We start from the raw sequence: 23112 nt of genomic DNA, 5'->3' as shown, positions 1-23112 counted from the left end.
TGGTGAGTTTTCATTTATGCATGTACTCACCTAGCTGTGATATACATAAAAATATAAAACATTTACAGCATCCCAGAAGACTCCTTTGAACTCCCTCAAAACATGTATTCCCTGCCAGGCCAGGTGCGGTGGCTCACGCCTGTAATCCCAGCACTTTGGGAGGCCGAGGTGGGCAGATCACGAGGTCAGGAGATTGAGATCATCCTGGCTAACACGGTGAAACCTCGTCTCTACTAAGAAATACAAAAATTAGCCGGGCGTGGTGCTGGGCGCCTGTAGTCCCAGTTACTCAGGAGGCTGAGGAAGGAGATTTGCTTGAACCCGGGAGGTGGAGCTTGCAGTGACCCAAGATCACGCCACTGCACTCCAGCCTGGGCGACACAGCGAGACTCCATCTCAAAATAAATAAATAAATAAATAAATAAATAAATACCCAAAGACAGCCACTTTTCTGACTTTTATCACCTTAGATTCATTTTGCTTGTTCTTAAACTTTATGTAAATGGAATTATACCATATTTCTTGTTTTATGTTCAGCTTTTCCCAGTGTTACATCTGTGGCATTCATCCATGTTATTGCACATAACAGTAGTTTATCCTTTTTATTACTGTGTAATATTCCATTGTGTAAATATTTCAGTTTATTCCTTCTGTAGTTGGTAGACATCTGGGTTTTATCTCTTATATTTTAGAACTATAATCTATCTGAAGTTGTTATATATCAAGTTTCATGTCTTTCCACAAGGATATCCCATTGACCCAGGGCCACTGGTCCTTTCCCCGCTGCATTGTGGTGTGTCTTTGTTACAAATCAGGTGGCTGGCTGGGCACAGTGGCTCACACCTGTAATCCTAGCACTTTGGGAGACCAAGGTGGGTGGATCACAAGGTCAGGAGTTCAAGACCAGCCTGGCCAATATGGTGAAACCCTGTCTCTACTAAAAATACAAAAATTAGCCAGGCATGGTGGCATATGCCTGTAATCCCAGCTACTTGGGAGGCTGAGGCAGGAGAATTGCTTGAACCCGGGAGGTGGAGGTTGCAGTGAGCCAAGATCGCATCACTGCACTCCAGCCTGAGCAACAGAGCAAGATTCCCTCTCAGAAATCAATCAATCAATCAGGTGGCCATTTATGTGAGGGTCTGTTCTAGGAGCTCCATTCTGTCCCATTGTTCTACCATCCACCATGTCAATGCTACCCTGTCACAATGACTGAGACTTTTTCCTTACTGTATTCTCACGTAGAGCCCAGTAGAATAATTACAGGGCTTGGAGTCCCATTTCTTCAGGGAATATAGGTGGTTGGAATTCTGACACCAGATAAATCAAGTATGCTGGAAAAAGAATTCCTATTTTAGGCAAAAGCTTTATTGGAAGTTTGCGGCATCCTTTCCGCATTGTTGATTGCTGTTCAGAGTGTTGCTGCTGTGGTGCTATAAATGCTCCCAGCAGCTCTCAGGTTTTCTTTCCTTCCAGCTAGCCTCCCCCTAACTTCCCACTCCAGCCAAAAAAAGATGCACTGTATAAGTCTCTGATGAGGGATAAAAATCCTTTAAAGTGTATTATTAATCTTGAGCTTTCAGCAAAAAAAAAAAAAATTAGTTTTGATTTGCTTCTGATTCTCAGGTTTTTCTTTATGTTGGAATGTAATACTTCTTTCAATTTTATTTTATCTTATTTTTTTGAGACAGAGTCTTGGTCTGTCACCCAGGCTGAAGTGCAGTGGCGCAATCTCATTTCAACCTCTGCCTCCCGGGTTTGAGTGATTCTCCTGCCTTAGCCTCCCGACTAGCTGGGATTACAGGCATGTGCCACCACTGAGTGCTAATTTTTTGTATATTTAGTAGAGATGAGGTTTCACCATGTTGGCTAGGCTGGTTTTGAACTCCTGACCTCAAGTGATCTGCCTCCCTCAGCCTCCCAAAGTGCTGGGATTACGGGCATGAGCCACTGTGCCCAGCCCCCATTTTATATTTTAGTATTTTTTTCTCTCTCTCTTTTTTACCATAAGCATCTGTTAAACTTTTAAATCTTCCTTAATTATAATATTTTAAAGAATATTCTAATTAAAACAGGCTAAGTGCGGTGGCTCATGCCTCTAATCCCAGCACTTTGGGAGGCTGAGGCAGGCAGATCACTTCAGCCCAGGAGTTCAAGACCAGCCTGGGCAACATGGCAAACCTCTGTCTCCAAAAGTTACAAAAAAAATTAGCAGGGTGTGGTGGTGCGTGCTTGTAGTCCCAGCTACTTCGGAAGCCTGAATTGGGAGGATCGCTTGAGCTCGGGGAGGTCAAGGCTGACTGCAGTGAGCCATGATTGGGCCCCTGCACTCCAGCCTGGGCGACAGAGTGAGACCCTGTCTCCTGCTTTTTTTTTGGAGATAGGGTCTCGCTCTGTTTCCCAGGCTGGAGTGCAGTGACATGATCTCGGCTCACTGCAGCCTTGGCTCACTGCAACCTCTGCCTCCCATGTTCAAGCGATTCTCCTGCCTCAGCCTCCTGAGTTGCTGGGTTTCTGGGATTGCAGGCATGCGCCACCACAGCCAACTAATTTTTTTTTTTTTTAAGTAGAGAGCCAGGGTTTCACCATGTTGGTCAGGCTGGTCTCAAACTCCTGACCTCAAGTGATCCATCTGCCTTGGCCTCCCAATATGCTGGGATTACAGGTGTGAGCCACCTCACCCAGCCAAGAGTATTTTAATTAAAGCAAAAGTTAAGGATATTCTTGTGTAGAACAGGGATTTTTTTTTTTAATGTGATGTGTGCTTGTCAATTCAGGTTGAATATGAATGGGAGAAGAAATTTTTATTATAATTAGTTTTTAAATGACTCATCTTAAAAGAACCATTTAAGCCAAAATAGTTTTTAAAGGTTTAAATGTATCAATTAAAATATTTTTCTTTTTAGGAAAAAAGAAAAGGAGATTGAAGTTTGTGGAGGGCCGAGGGAGGAGGATTGACCCTGGCTCCAAGTTCACAAAGGCCTCAGTTCTTTGTTAAAGTCATGAGTCAAAACCTGCATCTAGAGCTACGTCTTAGAGTTAGTCACATGGACGACAGTTCCCTGTATCTTTTTCTTTTTCTTTTCCTTTTTTTTTTTTTTTTGAGACAGAATTTTGCTCTTTCACCCAGGCTGGAGTGAAGTGGCACAGTCTTAGCTCACTGCAACCTCTGCGCCCTGTGTTCAAGCGATTCTCCTGCCTCAGCGTCTGGAGTAGCTGGGATTATAGGCACCTGCCACTATGCCTGGCTAATTTTTGTAATTTTAGTAGAGATGGGGTTTTGCCATGTTGGTCAGGCTGCTCTCGAACTCCTGACCTCAGGTTACCCACCCACCTCGGCCTCCCAAAGTGGTAGGATTATAGGCGTGAGCCACCGCGCCCGGCTGGCCCCTGTATCTTTTTCCTTCCAAATACACAGCTGTGTAGAAGGACAGTTATCTCTGGTACCCCAGAGTCATTGTAGCACATTTTATTTACTGAGAGAAATATTTTGCCCCAGCATTCAGTTGGGTGAAAAATCAGGGAAGATCTTTATAAAACAGAAATGACATAGGTTTTCTGGGATAGTTGTAGATAAGAGGTATTTATTCTTCCTAAATAATAGATATATGGTTATCATAATGAAATATGATGAAAAATTGTTCATAACAGTAACATTTATTAAATGCTTCCTAGGTGCCAGGAGTTATGACAAGTTCCTTATGTAATTATCTCATTGAACAATCACTTGTCCAAGATTTTGGTCTGACCTGAGACATCATGTACTTGTTCGTTGTATTTCCGAGATACACATTCAACTTTTTTTCTGTGTCACTAAAATCCTGCCATTTTTCCATTCATTGTTGCTAATAATACTTCTACATTTCAACATTTAGTTTCAACATGTATAGCTCTTAAATCTTTTAATTAGCAATAATTTGCCATTGGAACTAGAACTAGTGACATCGTGAGGTCAACATTTTTTTTTTTTTTTTTTTTTGCAAATCCTGCCCTTCACCAAAGGGCAGTCCATTCTTCACATGGCAAAAATACATGGAAATGTTTTATGTGTTATAAACAAACATGGCAGCAGCCCAGCTGTTGGAAGAATCTTCATTTACAGAGGCCACAATGACTCGGCACTCTACTGCTTCTTGAGACATGGGAAAGTGGCTTTTGCCTGGAAGAACACGAGTGGTTGCAGAGTTTTCTAACAAATGCTTGATAAGTAACATTCTCTTGAATAACCTAATGGTAATAAGTTGAAAAGAGAGAATTAGGCCGGGCACGGTGGCTCGCACCTGTAATCCCAGCACTTTGGGAGGCCGAGGTGGGTGGATCACCTGAGGTCGGGAGTTCGAGACCAGCCTGACCAACATGGAGAAACCCTGTTTCTACTGAAAATACAAAATTAGCTGGGTGTGGTGGCGCATGCCTGTAATCCCAGCTGCTCGGGAGGCTGAAGCAGGAGAATCTCTTGAACCCAGGAGGCGGAGGTTGCCATGAGCCAAGATCATGCCATTGCACTCCAGCCTGGGCAACAAGAGCAAAACTCCGTCTCAAAAAAAAAAAAAAAAAGGAAACAGAGAATTAAAGCTGATAAGCTGATATTTGTATTCATCTCATATAAAATCTTTCAAGCACACCTCATGTCTTCCTTCTCCTTTGACCACCCCGTTCTAATGAGCATTTCCCCTCCTGCCTCATAGGAACTGCCTCCTGAGCGTGGAGCCTGCCATTAGCACCAAGCACCTCCCTTACCAGAGCTTCCAGCTCTTCGGCTTTGACTTCATGGTCGATGAGGAGCTGAAGGTGTGGCTCATTGAGGTCAACGGTGCCCCTGCATGTGCTCAGTAAGCCTGCACGTCATTGTGTTTTTACAAGTGGGAAGTTGGTTCTGCAGTTGGGATAGTCTGTGGGTACAAGTGTCGTCACTTTGACTGCTGTGAGGGAGGATGCCACAGTGATAGGAGACCCTTGGGAGGACTCTATCTGGCAGGGGTCTTTGCTGAGTCACTTCCTTTCCTATTTCCCCGTGTATTGTAACCAGATAGGCCCAGTGTGGTAGCTCATGCTTGTAATCCCAGCACTTTGGGAGGCCAAGACAGGTAGACCGTCTGAGCCCAGGAGTTCAAGACCAGTCTGGGCAGCATGGCAAAACCCCATCTCTACAAAAAATACAGAAATTAGTCAGGCATGGTGCTGTGTGCCTATAGTCCCAGCTGCTCGGGAGGCTGAGGTGGGAGGATCATTGAGCCTGGGAGGTTGAGGCTGCAGTGAGCTATGACTGCACCACTGCATTGCAGCCTGGGCGACAGAGAGACCCTGTCTCAAAAGTAAAAAATGTAAGCAGATAGCCTGTGCTCAGGTGGGTGGGAGATGCCATGAGAGTGTTAAAGTTCATTACCGCCAGAGAGACCCATGTGACAAGCTGAGTGAGCAGGATCCTATGATGTGGTGACCCAGAAGTTCAGAGCCTCCTGAGGCAGGAAGGAGTCAGAGAAGGCATCTTAGACATGGGGGGTCTGGAGCTGGGGTGCAAGAAAAGAGGGTTCCGCTGCACCAAAAGTTGGTGGGGAGAGTCTTCCAAAAGAGGTGCAGCGTCCTGTGGGCTCTCACCCTGTCCCGGGCTCTGCAGGTCTGGGAGATGCCCAGAGGAACAGAAGCTCCTGAGAACCTGCTCTCCGGAACTTCTGCTTCTCTCGGGAGAAGGCTGGTTGTAGCATGAGCGTCATGGGGTCATTAAGGAGGAAGGAAGGTAAGAGAGGACCTTCTGTGGAAGGCCTTACGTGTCAGGGAAAGTCACTCGGACTCAATTCTCTTGTGCTGAGGGTTCTTCTGAAGATCCTCTTTCATCATGTCAAGACCCTTTCGTGGTTCCCATCTACATCTTGCAGAAATTGAGTGATTTTTCAAAATGTTTAAGAGAAAGTCCCGTACCTGCAAGGGACGAAGTCAACACACCAAAGTTGTTCTTTACTTAGAAGCTAGGCCTTTGCCATTGCCTGATGGTTACGACAGGCATGATTGCATGATTCCATCTTGTTCATCAGTCTCTGCAGCCGACAAGTGCTTATTAGGTGCTGCCTACCTGGCCAGGCTCTGTATGAGGCCATGGGTTCACAGTGGGGAGCAAAGAGAGACACAGGCCCTACCTTTCGTGGGGAGAGACTGTGAGCAGACAGATACCAGGCAGATGTCAATTACAAGCGAGGACAAGTGCTTCAATGGAGAACAAAGGATGTTGAAAGGTAACGTAACTGAGCCAAGGGCCCACGATGGGAAGTGATGTTGGAACTGAGATCTGAAGGCCAAACGCAAGTTAGATGGGCTAAGGGCAGAATAAGGCAGGGCTCCGCACCTTCCCTCACCAAATCAACAGTGGTGTGCCCAGTCTCACCCACTGTCCTTTCCTATCAGGGGTTTGTCCCTCCATGGTGCTCTAGACCTTACCCTCCTCCCGCTCCTGTCCTCTCATCTGGCAGTTAACATTGTCACCTTTTTCCCTCTCTGATGCATAATTCTTGTCAGCATATGCAGTCCCAGCAGATTTTCCCAACTATTCAAAAAGATGTCCTCCCCTGGTGCCACATCCTGTTCCAATGATCACGCCTTCTCCAGTTCCCTTCACAGCCAAGCTTCTGGAGAGCAGCTTCTATTCCTCTGTTCCCATCCGTGTTCCAGTCCATTCCAGGCTGGCTCCCATCCTGATTGCCTCACAGAAACTGTTCTTTGCAGGTCCCCAGCCAAGTCCTTATTGCCACCTCCAGCAGCCTCTTTCTGTCCCCACCCCCTTGGAACTGTCAGCAGCATTCGAGGCAACCGACAGCACTCGCTGAGCTGCTCTCCTGTCGTGGCTGGACACGTGGTGCTGGGCAGGCTTGCCTGGTGAGGTGTGGGCAAGCTGGACTCCGTCTTCTTCATCCAGTGCCTCTGGTCTTAGGCCTGGGTGTTTGTCTCCTCTCTGTGTATGTGATCTCATCCAACTTCATGATTTTGAAATTACCAAATTACATCACAGCCCAGAGATGCAGACTAGTATCTGCACCTGCCTTCCCTGCCAGAATGTCTCCGGTCTGCCTCCCAGACTTACCCATCTTGGTCGGTCACCACCCCCTGATCCCCCACAGAGACTAAGCTCGAACCTGACAGTGATCCTGCCTCTGCCTTCCCTTCCCCTCAAGTCCTGCCCATCAGGGCCCTGTGGGTTGTACCTCTAGCCTCCGGAGTCCTTTGCCCTCCATTTGCACTGTCACCCCTGCACAGGGCGTCTTCCACCATAGTGAAGGTTTTGGCATGGAGCCTTCTAACTGGGGTGCACTTCTGCTTTTGCGCCAGTGAAATCCATCCTCCCAGAGCAACCAGTGTGTAAAGTCGACACCAGACCATGCCATTCTCCAGACTTGCCATTGCACCTAGGACACAAACCAGACTCCTCCCTCCACCTGCAAGGCCGCTGCCTTACCCACCTCTCCAGCTTCATCCCAAGTCACCATTTCCCTTGATTGCTCTTATCTGCAGTGGGCCTTTGTGCTTCCTGTCACCTGTGCGTGGAATCCCCACCACCATTACCACCACCACCACCAGCCTTACCATGGCTGGCTTTTTCTTTACCAAAACATCTTGAGGAAGCTTTCTCTGAACAGTCCTAGCTCTGATTTTCTCTAGGCAGAGCCTTTGCAGTTTCCTTCATTGCACTAACTGCCATCAGATTAACTCATCAGAAGAAACTGTTTGTGGGTGTGTGGGTGTGTGTGTGTCTGTGTGTGTGTGTGTGTGTGTGTGTGTGTATCCGCCCCTTCTTCTTTATTTCTACCCTGTCATCCATTCTCCGTCTGCCTTCTATTCATCCCTGGGTCTTGGCTTAGCTGCCACTGGAAAGTCTTCCCCTGTCACTGGGGAGTCTTCCCCTGTCACTGGGGAGTCTTCCTCTGTCACTGGGGAGTCTTCCCCTGTCACTGGGGAGTCTTCTCCAGTGTCCCTTCAATTATGCTGAGTTGGTCCTTTTCCTGGGTAGGGCCTGCCCCTCTCTGTAATGCAAGGTGGCTCTTACATGCTCTTGAAATGCCTGCCTTCCCTGCCAGTTGTGTGCCTTGTTCACCTGCAAGGCCTTCCGTAAGTATTTGCTGAGGGAATGCTTTATCTTCGTGCAAAGCCTTCTGAAGCATTTGTATATACAGTGGCAACCAGTTTTTTTCTTTATTTTTTTGACATTTTGTTATTATTATACTTTAAGTTCTAGGGTACATGTGCACAATGTGCAGGTTTGTTACATATGTATACATGTGCCATGTTGGTGTGCTGTACCCATTAACTCATCATTTACATTAGGTATAACTCCTAATGCTATCCCTCCCCCCTCCTCCAACCCCACGACAGGCCCTGGTGTGTGATGTTCCCCATCCTACGTCCAAGTGGTCTCATTGTTCAGTTCCCACCTATGAGTGAGAACATGCAGTGTTTTGTTTTCTATCCCTGTGATAGTTTGCTCAGAATGATGGCTTCCAGCTTCATCCATGTCCCTACAAAGGACATGAACTCGTCCTTTCTTATGGCTGCATAGTATTCCATGGTATATATGTGCCACATTTTCTTAATCCAGTCTATCATTGATGGACATTTGGGTTGGTTCCAAGTCTTTGCTATTGTGAATAGTGCTACAATAAACATACGTGTGCATGTGTCTTTATAGCAGCACGATTTATATTCCTTTGGGTATATACCCAGTAATGGGATGGCTGGGTCAAATGGTATTTCTAGTTCTAGATCCTTGAGGAATCGCCACACTGTCTTCCACAATGGTTGAACTAGTTTACAGTCCCACCAACAGTGTAAAAGTGTTCCTATTTCTCCACATCCTCCCCAGCACTTGTTGTTTCCTGACTTTTTAATGATCACCATTCTAACTGGTGTGAGATGGTATCTCATTGTGGTTTTGATTTGCATTTCTCTCATGGCCAGTGATGAGCATTTTTTTCATGTGTCTGTTGGCTGCATAAATGTCTTCTTTTGAGAAGCGTCTGTTCATATCCTTTGCCCACTTTTTGATGGGGTTGTTTGAGTTTTTCTTGTAAATTTGTTTAAGTTCTTTGTAGATTCTGGATATCAGCCCTTTGTCAGATGGGTAGATTGTAAAAATTTTCTCCCATTTTGTAGGTTGCCTGTTCACTCTGATGGTAGTTTCTTTTGCTGTGCAGAAGCTCTTTAGTTTAATTAGATCCCATTTGTCAATTTTTGCTTTTGTTGCCATTGCTTTTGGTGTTTTACACATGAAGTCCTTTCCCATGCCTATGTCCTGAATGGTATTGCCTAGGTTTTCTTCTAGGGTTTTTATGGTTTTACGTCTAACATTTAAGTCATTAATGCATCCTGAATTAATTTTTGTATAAGGTGTAAGGAAGGGATCCAGTTTCAGCTTTCTATGTATGGCTAGCCAGTTTTCCCAGCACCATTTATTAAATAGGGAATCCTTTCCTCATTTCTTGTTTTTATCAGGTTTGTCAAACATCAGGTGGTTGTAGATGTATGACATTATTTCTGAGGGCTCTGTTCTGTTCCATTGGTCTATATCTCTGTTTTGGTACCAGTACCATGCTGTTTTGGTTACTGTAGCCTTGTAGTATAGTTTGAAGTCAGGTAGCGTGATGCCTCCAGCTTTGTTCTTTTGGCTTAGGATTGTCTTGGCAATGTGGGCTCTTTTTTGGTTCCATATGAACTTTAAAGTAGTTTTTTCCAATTCTGTGAAGAAAGTCATTGGTAGCTTGATGGGGATGGCATTGAATCTATAAATTACCTTGGGCAGTATGGCCATTTTCACAACATTGATTCTTCCTATCCATGAGCATAGAATGGTCTTCCATTTGTTTGTGTCCTCTTTTATTTCGTTGAGCAGTGGTTTGTAGTTCTCCTTGAAGAGGTCCTTCACGTCCCTTGTAAGTTGGATTCCTAGGTATTTTATTCTCTTTGAAGCAATTGTGAATGGGAGTTCACTCATGATTTGGCTCTCTGTTTGTCTGTTATTGGTTTATAGGAATGCTTGTGATTTTTGCACATCGATTTTTGTATCCTGAGACTTTGCTGAAGTTGCTTATCAGCTTAAGGAGATTTTGGGCTGAGATGATGGGGTTTTCTAAATATACAATCATGTCATCTGCAAACAGGGACAATTTGACTTCCTTTTTTCCTAATTGAATACCCTTTATTTCTTTCTCCTGCCTGATTGCCCTGGCCAGAACTTGCAACACTATGTTGAATAGGAGTGGTGAGAGAGGGCATCCCTGTCTTGTGCCAGTTTTCAAAGGGAATGCTTCCAGTTTTTGCCCATTCTGTATGATATTGGCTGTGCGTTTGTCATAGATAGCTCTTATTATTTTGAGATATGTCCCATCAATACCTAGTTTATTGAGAGTTTTTAGCATGAAGGTTGTTGAATTTTGTCAAAGGCCTTTTCTGCATCTATTGAGATAATCATGTGGTTTTTGTCTTTGGTTCTCTTTATATGATGGATTACGTTTATTGATTTGCGTATGTTGAACCAGCCTTGCATCCCAGGGATGAAGCCCACTTGATCATGGTGGATAAGTTTTTTTGATGTGCTGCTGGATTTTGTTTGCCAGTATTTTATTGAGGATTTTTGCATCGATGTTCATCAGGGATATTGGTCTAAAATTCTCTTTTTTTTGTTGTGTCTCTGCCAGGCTTTGGTATGCTGGCCTCATAAAATGAGTTAGGGAGGAGTCCCTCTTTTTCTGTTGATTGGAATAGTTTCAGAAGGAATGGTACCAGCTCCTCTTTGTACCTCTGGTAGAATTCAGCTGTGAATCCATCTGGTCCTGGACTTTTTTTGGTTGGTAGGCTATTAATTATTGCTCAATTTCAGAGCCACTTATTGGTCTATTCAGGGATTCAACTTCTTCCTTGTTTAGTCTTGGGAGGGTGTATGTGTCCAGGAATTTATCCATTTCTTCTAGATTTTCTAGTTTATTTGTGTAGAGGTGTTTGTAGTATTCTCTGATGGTAGTTTGTCTTTCTGTGGGATCAGTGGTGATAACCCCTTTATCATTTTTTATTGCGTCTATTTGATTCTTCTCTCTTTTCTTCTTTATTAGTCTTGCTAGCGGTCTATCAATTTTGTTGATCTTTTCAAAAAACCAGCTCCTGGATTCATTGATTTTTTGAAGGGTTTTTTGTGTCTCTATCTCCTTCAGTTCTGCTCTGATCTTAGTTATTTCTTGCCTTCTGCTAGCTTTTGAATGTGTTTGCTCTTGCTTCTCTAGTTCTTTTAATTGTGAAGTTAGGGTGTCAATTTTAGATCTTTCCTGCTTTCTCTTGTGGGCATTTAATGCTATAAATTTCTGTCTACCCACTGCTTTAAATCTGTCCCAGAGATTCTGGTATGTTGTGTCTTTGTTCTCATTGGTTTCAAAGAACATCTTTATTTCTGCCTTCATTTCGTTATGTACCCAGTAGTCATTCAGGAGCAGGTTGTTCCGTTTCCATGTAGTTGAGCAGTTTTGAGTGAGTTTCTTAATCCTGATTTCTAGTTTGATTGCACTGTGGTCTGGGAGGCAGTTTGTTATAATTTCTGTTCTTTTACATTTTCTGAGGAGTGCTTTACTTCCAATTATGTGGTCAATTTACTTCAAATTATGTGGTCAATTTTGGAATAAGTGAGATATGTGGTGCTGAGAAGGATGTATATTCTGTTGATTTGGGGTGGAGAGTTCTGTAGATGTCTATTAGGTCTGCTTGGTGCAGAGCTGAGTTCAAGTCCTGAATATCCTTGTTAACTTTTAGTCTCATTGATCTGTCTAATGTTGACAGTGGGGTGTTGAAGTCTCCCATTATTATTGTGTAGGAGTCTAAGTCTCTTTGTAAGTCTCTAAGGACTTGCTTTATGAATCTGGGTGCTCCTGTATTGGGTGCATATATATTTAGGATAGTTACCTCTTCTTGTTGAATTGATCCCTTTATCATTATGTAATGGCCTTCTTTGTCTCTTTTGATCTTTGTTGATTTAAAGTCTGTTTTATCAGAGACTAGGATTGCAACCCCTGCTTTTTTTGTTTTCCATTTGCTTGGTAGATCTTCTTCCATCCCTTTTATTTTGAGCATATGTGTGTCTCTGCACGTGAGGTGGGTCTCCTGAATAGAGCACACTGATGGGTCTTGACTGTTTATCCAATTTGCCAGTCTGTGTCTTTTAATTGGAGCATTTAGCCCATTTACACTTAAGGTTAATATTGTTATATGTGAATTTGATCCTGTCATTATGATGTTAGCTGGTTATTTTGCCCGTTAGTTGATGCAGTTTCTTCCTAGCATCTATGGTCTTTACAGTTTGGCATGTTTTTGCAGTGGCTGGTACCAGTTGTTCCTTTCCATGTTTAGTGCTTCCTTCAGGAGCTCTTGTAAGGCAGGCCTGGTGGTGACAAAATTTCTTAGCATTTGCTTGTCTGTAAAGGATTTTATTTCTCCTTCACTTTTGAAGCTTAGTTTGGCTGGATATGAAATTCTGGGTTGAAAATTCTTTTCTTTAAGAATGTTGAATATTGGCCCCCACTCTCTTCTGGCTTGTAGAGTTTCTGCCGAGAGATCCGCTATTAGTCTGATGGGCTTCCCTTTGCGGGTAACCCGACCTTTCTCTCTGGCTGAGTGGCAACCAGTTTTAGAAATGTGGTCATGATATAGAATTTCTAGGGCAGATCTTGGTAAAAAAACAAAAACAAGAAAAACTGCCAGGCATGGTGGCTCACACCTGTAATCTCAGCACTTTGGGAGGCCGAGGTGAGAGGGTTGCTTGAGCTCAGGAGTTCAAGAGCAGCATGGGCAACATAGCAAGACCCTGTCTCTACAAAAAATTTAAAAATTAGCTGGGCATGGTGGGGCACACCTATAGTGCCAGCTACTTGGGAGGCTAAGGTGGGAGGATCCCTTGAGCCCAGGAATTTGAGGCTGCAGTGTATGTACCATGATCGCACCACTGCACGCCAACTTGGGAGACAGAGCAAAACCGTGTCTCAAAAACAAAAAACATCTATTTTTTTTTGCTTGTACTTCGATGAACATCCTCAATGATATTTTTAAAAACACATTTCAGGAAGCTCTATGCAGAACTGTGCCAGGGCATCGTGGACATAGCCATTTCCAGTGTCTTCCCACCCCCAGATGTGGAGCAACCTCAGACCCAGCCAGCTGCCTTCATCAAGCTGTGACGGAGGGCACTCCCTGCTGCCTTGGAAAAAGTACGGGGTCCTGCTCTAGGGAATGGTGAAATGACTGGATTGCTCTTTATCCAGCCCACAGCAGGGGAAAGAAAGGCAACTCGCAAAGATGAGATGGAAGAAGGCACGTGAGCAGAGGAGGCAGCTCCCAAAGAGAGGGCTGCTCAGGGGGCTTCCCAGGTGTAGCTCTCAGCAGTGCTGTTGAGACTTTTGAAAACAACTTTGGTACACAAAGGCAGCTTTGTGAGCAGAGCTCCTTCCCCTCTCCCCGGGAACGGCAGGGCACTGGGACCTCTGGTCGGTGCCTCCCACCCACTGCAGCCCTAGTGCCTTAGCTCCATGCCCGGCTGCAGCCCCACTGCTCTGGACTGTGGATTGGACGTCAGAGCATATTGGAGGTTGCCTGTGTGTTCCCCGCCCATCCCTTTGGTAACACTCTGCCACACTAAGCTCTGTACAAGCATGCACCAACAGTCCTTAGTTTTGTGCTGTGCACTGGCCTCTCGGCAAAGGTGGTTTCCCTCATCACCTTCCTGATGGTGTTTGGTCAGTCACCTGTCAGGGTTTGTGCGGGTTGGGCCCCAAAACAGCATATGCTGCTCTAAGTCTGCTCTCTGCATGTTTTAGAAACAAAGTGGCAAGTCTGCCCTGAACCTGTAAGCATCAAATAAGCATGAGAGAGAAAAAAACATGATATATTGCTTTACTTAATAGGTTGAATATGGTAGGTCTTTGAAAATATGATGATTCAATTTTCTCAATTTTCTTTGCTTTAACCAAAATTCTAAATGCAGTTTTGCCTAGTTCCCTTTTTTTTTTTTTTTACTTTTTTTTAAACGTTTGTAAAAACCTCTTTGAGGATCAGGAGTCAGTAAAATTCCACTCCCCAAGTGGCCCTGCCCCAGACAAAGGTTGCTTTCCCCCTTTTTGTTCTTTTTATGCCCCCAAGCACTTTCTGCAGTAGCTAGAGGGACAGGTTTCCTTCCAGGAAGGATTCGAGTTCCTGTGCCTGTAGGTATTAGGAGAGTATATATCCTGCCTGAATGGGAAAGTCTTCTAAAATGGGAAAGAAGTGGTTTCATCTCCACACAGTGTCTTGTAAATCTCAACAAATGTGTACTGTTAGAAGTGGCTTCCACTTACTGGATTAACTAATACTTTATAGGCTTTTCAGGAGGCCACATCACTAGCAGTAGGGAGAACAAGATGTCATTTGTGTTCAGTGTAAGCTGAGTAAACAGGCCCTTCCTAGAGTGTCCTGGAAATCACAGCAACCCATTGAAAACTGCCCTCCCCACCAGAACGTGCTATGTTCTTTCTTCATGCCTATGTGTGCTCCATTCCTCGTTTCTACTTGGCTCAAGAAAACATTTCTGCAGTCAAGTGAGACTTTTACAAAAGAGGAGAAAATCAATGCCTCCTTGAACATGATGAGATGTGAGAACTTACAATGAAAAAGGCAATAATGATAGAAATTATTTCTTAGGTACAGCAATAGTTGATAGGATGTGAGGGTGTTACCTTGGGGTGAAGTGGAGAAGGTCCCAGGTGAACTGGCTCTCATGGAAATTTGGAATTACAAAATAAACGTCCTGGGGGTTACCCAGAATACAGATTTAAAAGTTTGCCTGCAGAGCAAAATAAAACAGTCAGTTGTAGTCATTAATCCTTGAGGCCCAACGCAGCCGACGGGTTGGTGTTTGGGAAATTCTGAGATGGGAATGAGACCTGATCGGATCCTGGGGAGACGTACACCCAGTTAGAACGTGTAGGGTTCTGGGTCCTTGGCAAGTCCAGGTGGGCGGGTGACAGGGAAAGGACAGGCAAAGTCCAGGTGGGCGGGTGACAGGGAAAGGACGGGCATTTTTGTGTTGCTGTCACATGCTAACAGAGGTTTGTAATTATCTTTTGGACCCAAATTATAGAGACATTCACGAGTTTTCTAGCCCTCACAGTAACAGAGCTAAGAATTCAGATGTCAGGAAGTCTGTGAATCTTGATGGATTTTCTGAGAAACCTGACTCAATGGCATATATAAGAGGGAAGTAAGACTTTTAAGAAAAGAAAAAGTTATGCCTCATTCCTCATGTGGCTTCCAATAAGTATCTTAGGAACTTATTTCCTTTTTTAAAAATATTTTTTAAATTTTTAAAATTTGATTTTAAATTTTAAATAAATTTAAATAAATTTTAAATAAATTTAAAATAAAATTTTACAGAGACGTGGTCTCACTATGTTGCCCAGGCTGGATTGCAGTGGCTATTCGCAGTTGTAATCATAGCACACTGCAGCCTCGAATTTCTGGGCTTGAGCAGTCCTCCCGTCTCAGCCTCCTGAGTAGCTGAGACTACAGGTGCACACCACCAAGCCTGGCTTTATGTATTTATTTCTGTTCATGCGGAATGATTGGTTCAGAACTGTTCCTTTCCCTTCCATGATGTCCTTGACACAGAAGGTCATGCCTGGCTCCCAGTCAGGCTTCATACTTTTGGTCCATGTAAGTGCTACCCGTTGCGGGCGGAGGAGTCATGGTTTATTTGGAAATGTCAGTTGCAATCATGGTTCTGTCATTTGACTGCACAGTATCAGAGGAGCCTGTTAACCTCTCTGTGCCTTAGTTTCTTAGCCCATGAAAGAGATCATTGCCTGACCCAGGGACTACCTCAAAGGCTATTGATGAGGACAAGTGACAGTAGGAAGATGCAAGAGCCTTTAGTACCAAGGTTCTCAACACTGACTACATGCTGGAATGACTGTGAAGCTTTTAAAAATTGTTAGTGCCCACTCTTCCCCTCTACCCCCGGCCAGTTAAATCAGAACCTCAGACAGCAATATGCCTTGAGATGCCTTGAACCATGCTTGAGAAGGAAGGACAAACACATTATTATCTTGGAAGAATTGCATAAGGCTTATGACTTAAAAAAAAAAAAATTCTTTTTGGAAACACAAGCATTTCTTTAAGAATGACCGGATGTTGCCGTATGTATTTATGGCACAAGCAGGTGTTGTCTAAGCAGTTTCTCTGTTTGCTTGTCATAGCAGCATTTGGAAACTCAAACATGCTTTCATTTACATAAATAGTTTATGAAGCTTTGACAACAAATGTAAACAGACATGAAATTATAAATCTGCTAAATATGTATTAAGGGTATTAATTATTGAAAGTCCCTTTCCCCAAAACTCAACTCCTATGGCAATTATGAACTCCATTTTACCAAGAACATTTAAGTGCCTCAGCATCTGTATGATATAGTGGAGCAGGTGCTGACATAGGTACCAGCTGACATGATGTGTCACTAGCTCTGTGGGATGATTGCCACATACATGGAACACCTGGGAGTGCTGGAAATGTACTGGGATCGAAGCGACAAAGTGTGTTTTCATTCACAGTGGAGGCTACATCAAGCAAGGGGAGGTCCAGCCCTCTTGCAAGTGTGGTGAGAGGCTCTACTAGCAAAGACATGGGCACCGGAGTAGGTCCCGTGTAGCATGCGGGTGCTGTAGAGAAAATTCAGTGACGTACATGGCTCTGGTTCTGGACACAAAATCTGTACTGGAGAGGAAATGACTGCTGAAATAAGGCGATTGTATGAATATTTAAAATGCCTGGAACACTAAAGTAAAGTAATGATATTTCAAGTGTTTTTGTGCTCTTTGGTTCTTGTTGTAGGTATTGACTGTCCTGGGATATCACTGGTCATTTAAATTCACCATATAATTAGCCGGGCATGGTGGCATGTGGTGGTGGCTGAGGTGGGAGGCTGCAGTGAACCATGTTCACACCACTGTACTCTAGCTTGAGCAACAGAGCAAGACCCTGTCTCAAAAGTAAATAAATAATAAAGTAAATATAAATCCATGATGCCGTTACTCAGGGGTAGACAGAATTTTTTGTAAAAGGCCAGATAATAAATCTGCTAGGCTTTGCAAACCATGTAGGGCCTTTGTTGCATACTTTTTGTTTTTTTCTCCAACTCTTAAAAAATAAAAAACTATTCTTAGCTCATAGGCCGTATAAAAGCAGGCCAGATGTGGCAGTAATTTGCTGACCCCAGGATGTTACCCAATACGTAAGCCAACAGATTGTCCTTCAAAACTGATGAGCTTCTCAGTGAAGCACTGAGACTATTTCAGCTGCCAAAGTCCCAGCCCATCGTTTCTTATGTGTCTTGTGTATTGAGTTCTTGTAAAGCATTTCACCAAGGCCAGGTTTTTAAATACCTATAAACCTCACACACCTGAGGTGCTTAGTCTTGTGGATAGAAAGAGTTTCATTAATGCAAATTGTTATTAACTTGTAACTTCTTGTGCAATAAGGCTGAATGCTTTGGACATCTTTCCTTTGTATGGCTGGCCTGCCTTCTGTGGCTGCTTCCACTTCATAAATATACCTCTGGCACAGAGGAGGTTTCCATGCCAGAAGCCCTGTGTAGGCACTCCACTCCGAACAGGTTTCACATACACTATGACACATTCCCAGTGGACTCAGCAGAGATTGCATGGGCAGGGTGCAGGGTGCAAGCAGACATGGATCCAGGCAGGCAGCTACTTAGGACCCTGAGAGTGGACAGGCCCAAAGCCTTTGGAAGACTTCTCTTAAAGACTGGTCCCACTTGCTGTCAGTAGCTACACCTCCTCCTTAACCTTAAGTTCTCCCATAACCCATATTTTAGAAGTGTTTTCCCCAAAGCATCCCTCCATATCTTAGTCTATTTTGTATTGCCATAACAGAATGTTACAGAGAAGTGTATGTGGCTCACGGTTCTGGAGGATGAGAAGTCCAATATCAAGGGGCTATATCTGGTGAGGGCCTTCTTGCTGCCTCAGCATGGCAGAAGGCATCACATAGCAAGAGAGGAATGCAGTCTAACTCACCCTTTAACTAGCAACCCATTCCTGTGATAACTAACCCACTCCTGGCATAACATCATTAATTTATTCATGAGGGTAGAGCTCTCTTACAGGTCCCACCTCTCAACACTATTGCAGTAGAGATTAAGTTTCCAACCCATTTACTTTGGGGAACACATTCAAACCATAGCAGTCCCTGAAGGCAAAGGAAAAGGAACCCCTCTCCAATGCAATACATAGTAGCAGAACTTGAAGATTGTTGCAAGCATAATTCCTTTCAAAAATTATGAGAGGACATCAGTGGGCATAATAGAGTAACAACCTCTGAAAACCCTCTCTTCCATAAAAGCAATGAGAACACTAGCAAAACTGTCTAGACATTAACCAGAGGCTTGCAGCAATCCATTTATTCAAGAAAAGGCCTGTAATCCCAGCACTTCGGGAGGCCAAGGCGGGCGATCACGAGGTCAGGAGATGGAGACCATCCTGGCTAACACAGTGAAACCCCATCTCTACTAAAAATACAAAAAATTAGCCAGGCGCGGTGGCGGGTGCCTGTAGTCCCAGCTACTTGGGAGGCTGAGGCAGGAGAATGGCATGAACCTAGGAGGCAGAGCTTGCAGTGAGCCGAGATCACGCCACCGCACTCCAGCCTGGGCGACAGTGCGAGACTCTGTCTCAAAAAAAAAAAAAAAAAAAGGAAAGGGTTGCATCTGGGTAAGAAAAGCAAGCTTTCTGACATTTTAATGTACCCTATTCCCACTCCCCCTTTCCCCAGCTCCACAACAGCCTCGGCCACACAATCATGCTGACATCCAGCAGCAGAGCAGCCACCGTAGGGCTCAGAAGGGGATTGGAACTCCTCCAAAGCTTCATTACCAGAGAATTGCCATTTGGTCTTTTTGGTAGTTCCATGTAAGTCCCTACTCCTAGGTCTTGTCTTTATTTGATGTGACTAAGAGGTTACCCTTAGTGTGAACAACCTTTTCCCTGGGTGCATTTGTCAAAAAAAATCAACAGCAATTGTTGAACATCTCAACTTCCTAAGGTGGCTGTAACAGTTGGAACAAACAAACTGACCAAAAGACTTAGAAGGAAAAACTGGGAATGAGATTTCTATAGGACGTTTTGAAAAGCTTCAACCTATTCCTAAGAATGCAGAAGGTCACACACATGTGTAGGACTGTGCACATGCCCAGAAGAGACCTGAGAATTCCCCAGCTCTTCCGTTTGACCTTAAGTGTCTGCACAAACAGAGAGGACAGAGGCAGAAGGAGGGAGAGAGGGAGGGAGGAAAAGTAGGAAGGGGAGAAAGAGAGAGGAAGAAAGAGAAAGGAAAGAAAGGTAGGCAGGCAGAAAGGAGAAAGGGAGGGAGGGAAAGGAGGGAGGGAAGAAAAGAGAAAGATTGAGAGAGAAAGAAAGAAAAAAGAGACGAAAGAAAAGAAAAAAGGAAAGAAAGTTAGTTTATAAAATAGAACCAAGTAGAAATTTTAGAATTGCAAAGTACAAAAATGCAAATGAAAGATTTACTTGAGAAGTTTAAAAAATGTTTGAACTGGTAAAAGAAGGAATCAGCAAATTAGAAATCATTTGAGATTATCCAGTCTGTGAAACAGAAAAAAAAAATCAGCAAAGAAAAATGATCAGTGCTTCAGACACCCATCAGACACCATCAAACATACCAACATACACATAATAGGAGTCCTAGAATAGATAAGTGAGAGAGAGGGAAGGGGATGAAATATATACTGGAAGAAATAGTGGCCAAAACCTTTCCCACTTTGAGGAAAAACATTAAAGTGAATCCAAGAAGCTCAACAAATTCTAAGCAGGAAAGACTCAAAAGAGTCCACCTCAAGACACACCAGCCACTAAGACAAGAATTTTAAATATATAGTAAAAAATGACAAGGAAACGGAAATATTACACTAGAAAATATATAAGAAAAGAGAAGGAAGTAATGAAAAATAGAGGAGAAAAAAAAAAAGGCAAGAGGCCTAGGAAACCAACAGTAAAATGGTAGATAAATCCTGCCTTATCAGTAATTTCATTAAATGCAAATGAATTAAATACTCCAATCAGAAGGTAGAGATTGGCAAATTGATTTTTTTAAAAATCTTGATCCAACTATATGCTATCTACAAAAAACACACTTCATTTTATTTTTATTTTTATTATTTAGAGACAGAGTCTTGCTCTGTTGCCTAGGTTGGAGTCTAGTGGTGTAATGATAGCTCACTGCAGCCTCAAACTTCTGGTTTCAAGTAATCTTCCCACCTTAGCCACCCAAGTAGCTGGAACTATAGGTGCCTGCCACCATACTTGGCTAATTTAAAACAATTTTTTTAGAGATAGGACCTGGCTTACTTCAAAACTTGCCTGGCTAATTTCACTTCACATAACGATCTTCAGTTCCATCCATGTTGTTGGAAGTGACAGGATCTCACTCTTTATGGCTGAACAGTACTCCATTGTGTATAAGCAACATATTTTCTTTATCCATTCATCTGCTGATGGACACTTAGGTCGCTTCCGAATCTTGGCTATTGCAAACAAGGCTGCAGTAAACATGGGAGTGCAGATATCTCTCCAAAAAAAAATTTTTTTTTTTTTTTTTTTTAGAGATAGGGTTGTATTGTGTTTCCCAAGCTGGTCTTGAACTCCCGTCCTCAGGCAATCCTCCTGCCTCAGTCTCCCCTAAGCAGCTGGGATTACAGGCATCAGCCAATGCACCTGGCAAAACACACTTTAGATTCAAAAACACAAACAGGTTGAAAGTAAAATGATGGAAAAAGATATACCGTGCAAACAGTAACTCAAAGAGAAGTGGAGTAGCTATACTAATATTAGACAACATAAACTTTAAGAAAAAAAATTGTTTCTATAGACAAAGGAGGACTTTTTTTTAATAGTTCCAACTTTTATTTTAAATTCTGGAGGTACATATACAGGTTTGTTACATGGGTCCTGAGGTTGGGGTACAGATCCCATTACCCAAGTAGTAAGCATAGTACCTAATAGTTAGCTTTCCAATCCTTGCACCCCTCCCTCCCTTCTCCCTCTTGTCTTTAGTGTCTCTTGTTGCTATTTTTGTGTCCATGTGTATCTAATGTTTGGCTCCCACTTATGAGACTGTGCAATATTTGGTTTTCTGTTCCTGCGTTATTTCACTTAGGATAATGGCCTCCAGCAGCATCCATGTTACTGCAAAGGACATGATTTCATTCTTTTTTATGGCTGCATAGTATTCCATGGTATATATGTACTATATTTTCTTTATCCAATCCACTGTTGATGGGCACCTAGGTTGATTCCATGTCTTTGCTCTTGTGAATAGCACTGTGATAAACATATAGGTGCATGTGTCTTTCTGGTAGAACGAATTGTTTTCTTTTGGATATATACCCAGTAATGGGAGGCTATGTTGAATGGTAGCTCTGTTTTTTGTTTGTTTGTTTGTTTGGTGGAGTCTCTCTCTGTCACCCAGGCTGGAGTGCAGTGGTGTGATCTGTGCTCACTGCAACCTCCGCCTCCTGGGTTTAAGCGATTCTCCTGCCTCAGCCTCCCAAGTAGCTGGGACTACAGGCGTGTGCCGCCATGCCCAGCTAATTTCTGTATTTTTAGCAGAGACAGGGTTTCACCATGTTGGCTAGGCTGGTCTTGAACTCCTGACCTCAGGTGATCGACCTGCCTCAGCCTCCCAAAGTGCTGGGATTACAGGCATGAGCCACCATGCCCAGCTGCTCTGTTTTAAATTCTTTGAGAAATCTCCAAACTTCTTTCCACAGTGGTTCAACCAATTTACATTCCTGCCAGCAGTGTATAAGCATTCTCTTTTTTTCCTTAGCCTCTTCAGCATCTGTTATTTTTTGACTTTTTAATATAGCTATTCTGACTGGCGTGAGATGATATCTTATTGTGGTTGTGATTTGCATTTCTCTGTTGATTAGTGATGATGAACATTGTCTCATATGTTTCTTGGCCACTTGTATGCCAAGGACATTTTATATTGATAAAAGGGTCAGTCCATTAGGAAAATATGACAATTATAAACATATGTACCTAGCAATACAGCCTAAAGATACATGACATAAAAACTTAGAGAATTGAAGGAAGAAACAGACAATTTAACTACAGTAGTTGGAACCCTCAAAACTCCATTTCAATAATAGCTAGAGCAACTAGGCAGAAGATCAACAAGAAAATAGAAAACACTATAAACCAACTAGACTTGACAAATATCTACAAGGCACTCCACCCAACAGCAGCAAAATACACATCCTTCTCAAGTGCACATGGAACATTCTCTGGGGTAGATCACATGCTAGGCCATAAAACAAGTCTCAGTAAATTTAAAAGAATTGAAATTATACTACATATGTTCTCTGACCATGTTGGAATAAAATCAGAAATCAGTAACAAATTTTGTTAATTTCTGTATTAATGAAGAAATATACAAGTAAAGAGGTTGGACTAATAATAATTCTTTTAAAACTTCCCACAAGGAAAAGCCCAGGACCAGATTGTAAGCCAGATGGTAAGGAATTAACACCAATATTTCATAGAGTCTCCTAAAAAATAGAAGAGAAGAAAATACTCAATTGAGAAGAGTGTCCTCAACTTTATGAGGTCACTCTTAATACCCTGATACCAAAACCAGACAAAGATGTCACAAGAAAAGCAAATAGCAGACCAATAATCTCTTGGGAATACAAACGGAAAAAATCTTCAACAAAATACTAGTAAACCAAACCCGGCAACATAGAAAAAGGATTATACATTATGACTAAGTGGGACTTATCCTAAGATTACAAAGTTTGGAATAACGCATGTTCTCTTATAAGTGGAAGCTAGGCTGAGCACGGTGGCTCACTCCTATAATCTCAGCACTTTTAGGAGGCCAAGGTGGGCAGATCAAATGAGGCCAGGAGTTTGAGTCCAGCCTGGGCAACATGATTAAATCTGGTCTCTATTAAAAGTACAAGCATTAGCCAGGCATGGTGGTGCATGCCTGTAATCCCAGCTACTCTGATGGCTGAGGCACAAGAATCGCTTGAAC

At 43.2% G+C, this 23112-nt stretch overlaps 1 protein-coding gene across 2 annotated transcripts in view; it reads left to right on the top strand.

The window, feature by feature from the left end:
• The window catches only part of TTL (tubulin tyrosine ligase), a 38584-nt gene extending 23767 nt beyond the window's left edge, over positions 1–14817 (top strand). The window contains exons 6-7 of one of the 2 annotated variants that reach the window (XM_009443118.5): positions 4689–4832; positions 13079–14817. In XM_009443118.5, the coding sequence (XP_009441393.2) occupies positions 4689–4832; positions 13079–13193 (259 nt within the window). In that variant the 3' untranslated portion in view covers positions 13194–14817. The remainder of the gene's footprint in view (positions 1–4688; positions 4833–13078) is intronic. The other variant, XM_054678175.2, reaches the window with a different exon arrangement.
• Positions 14818–23112: the final 8295 nt, after the last annotated feature.

Source organism: Pan troglodytes, chromosome 12 (genome assembly GCF_028858775.2).
Source record: "Pan troglodytes isolate AG18354 chromosome 12, NHGRI_mPanTro3-v2.0_pri, whole genome shotgun sequence".
Classification (NCBI taxonomy): domain Eukaryota; kingdom Metazoa; phylum Chordata; class Mammalia; order Primates; family Hominidae; genus Pan; species Pan troglodytes.
Note: the sequence above shows the minus strand (reverse complement) of the source record. Positions and strands in the feature narration are given on the sequence as shown.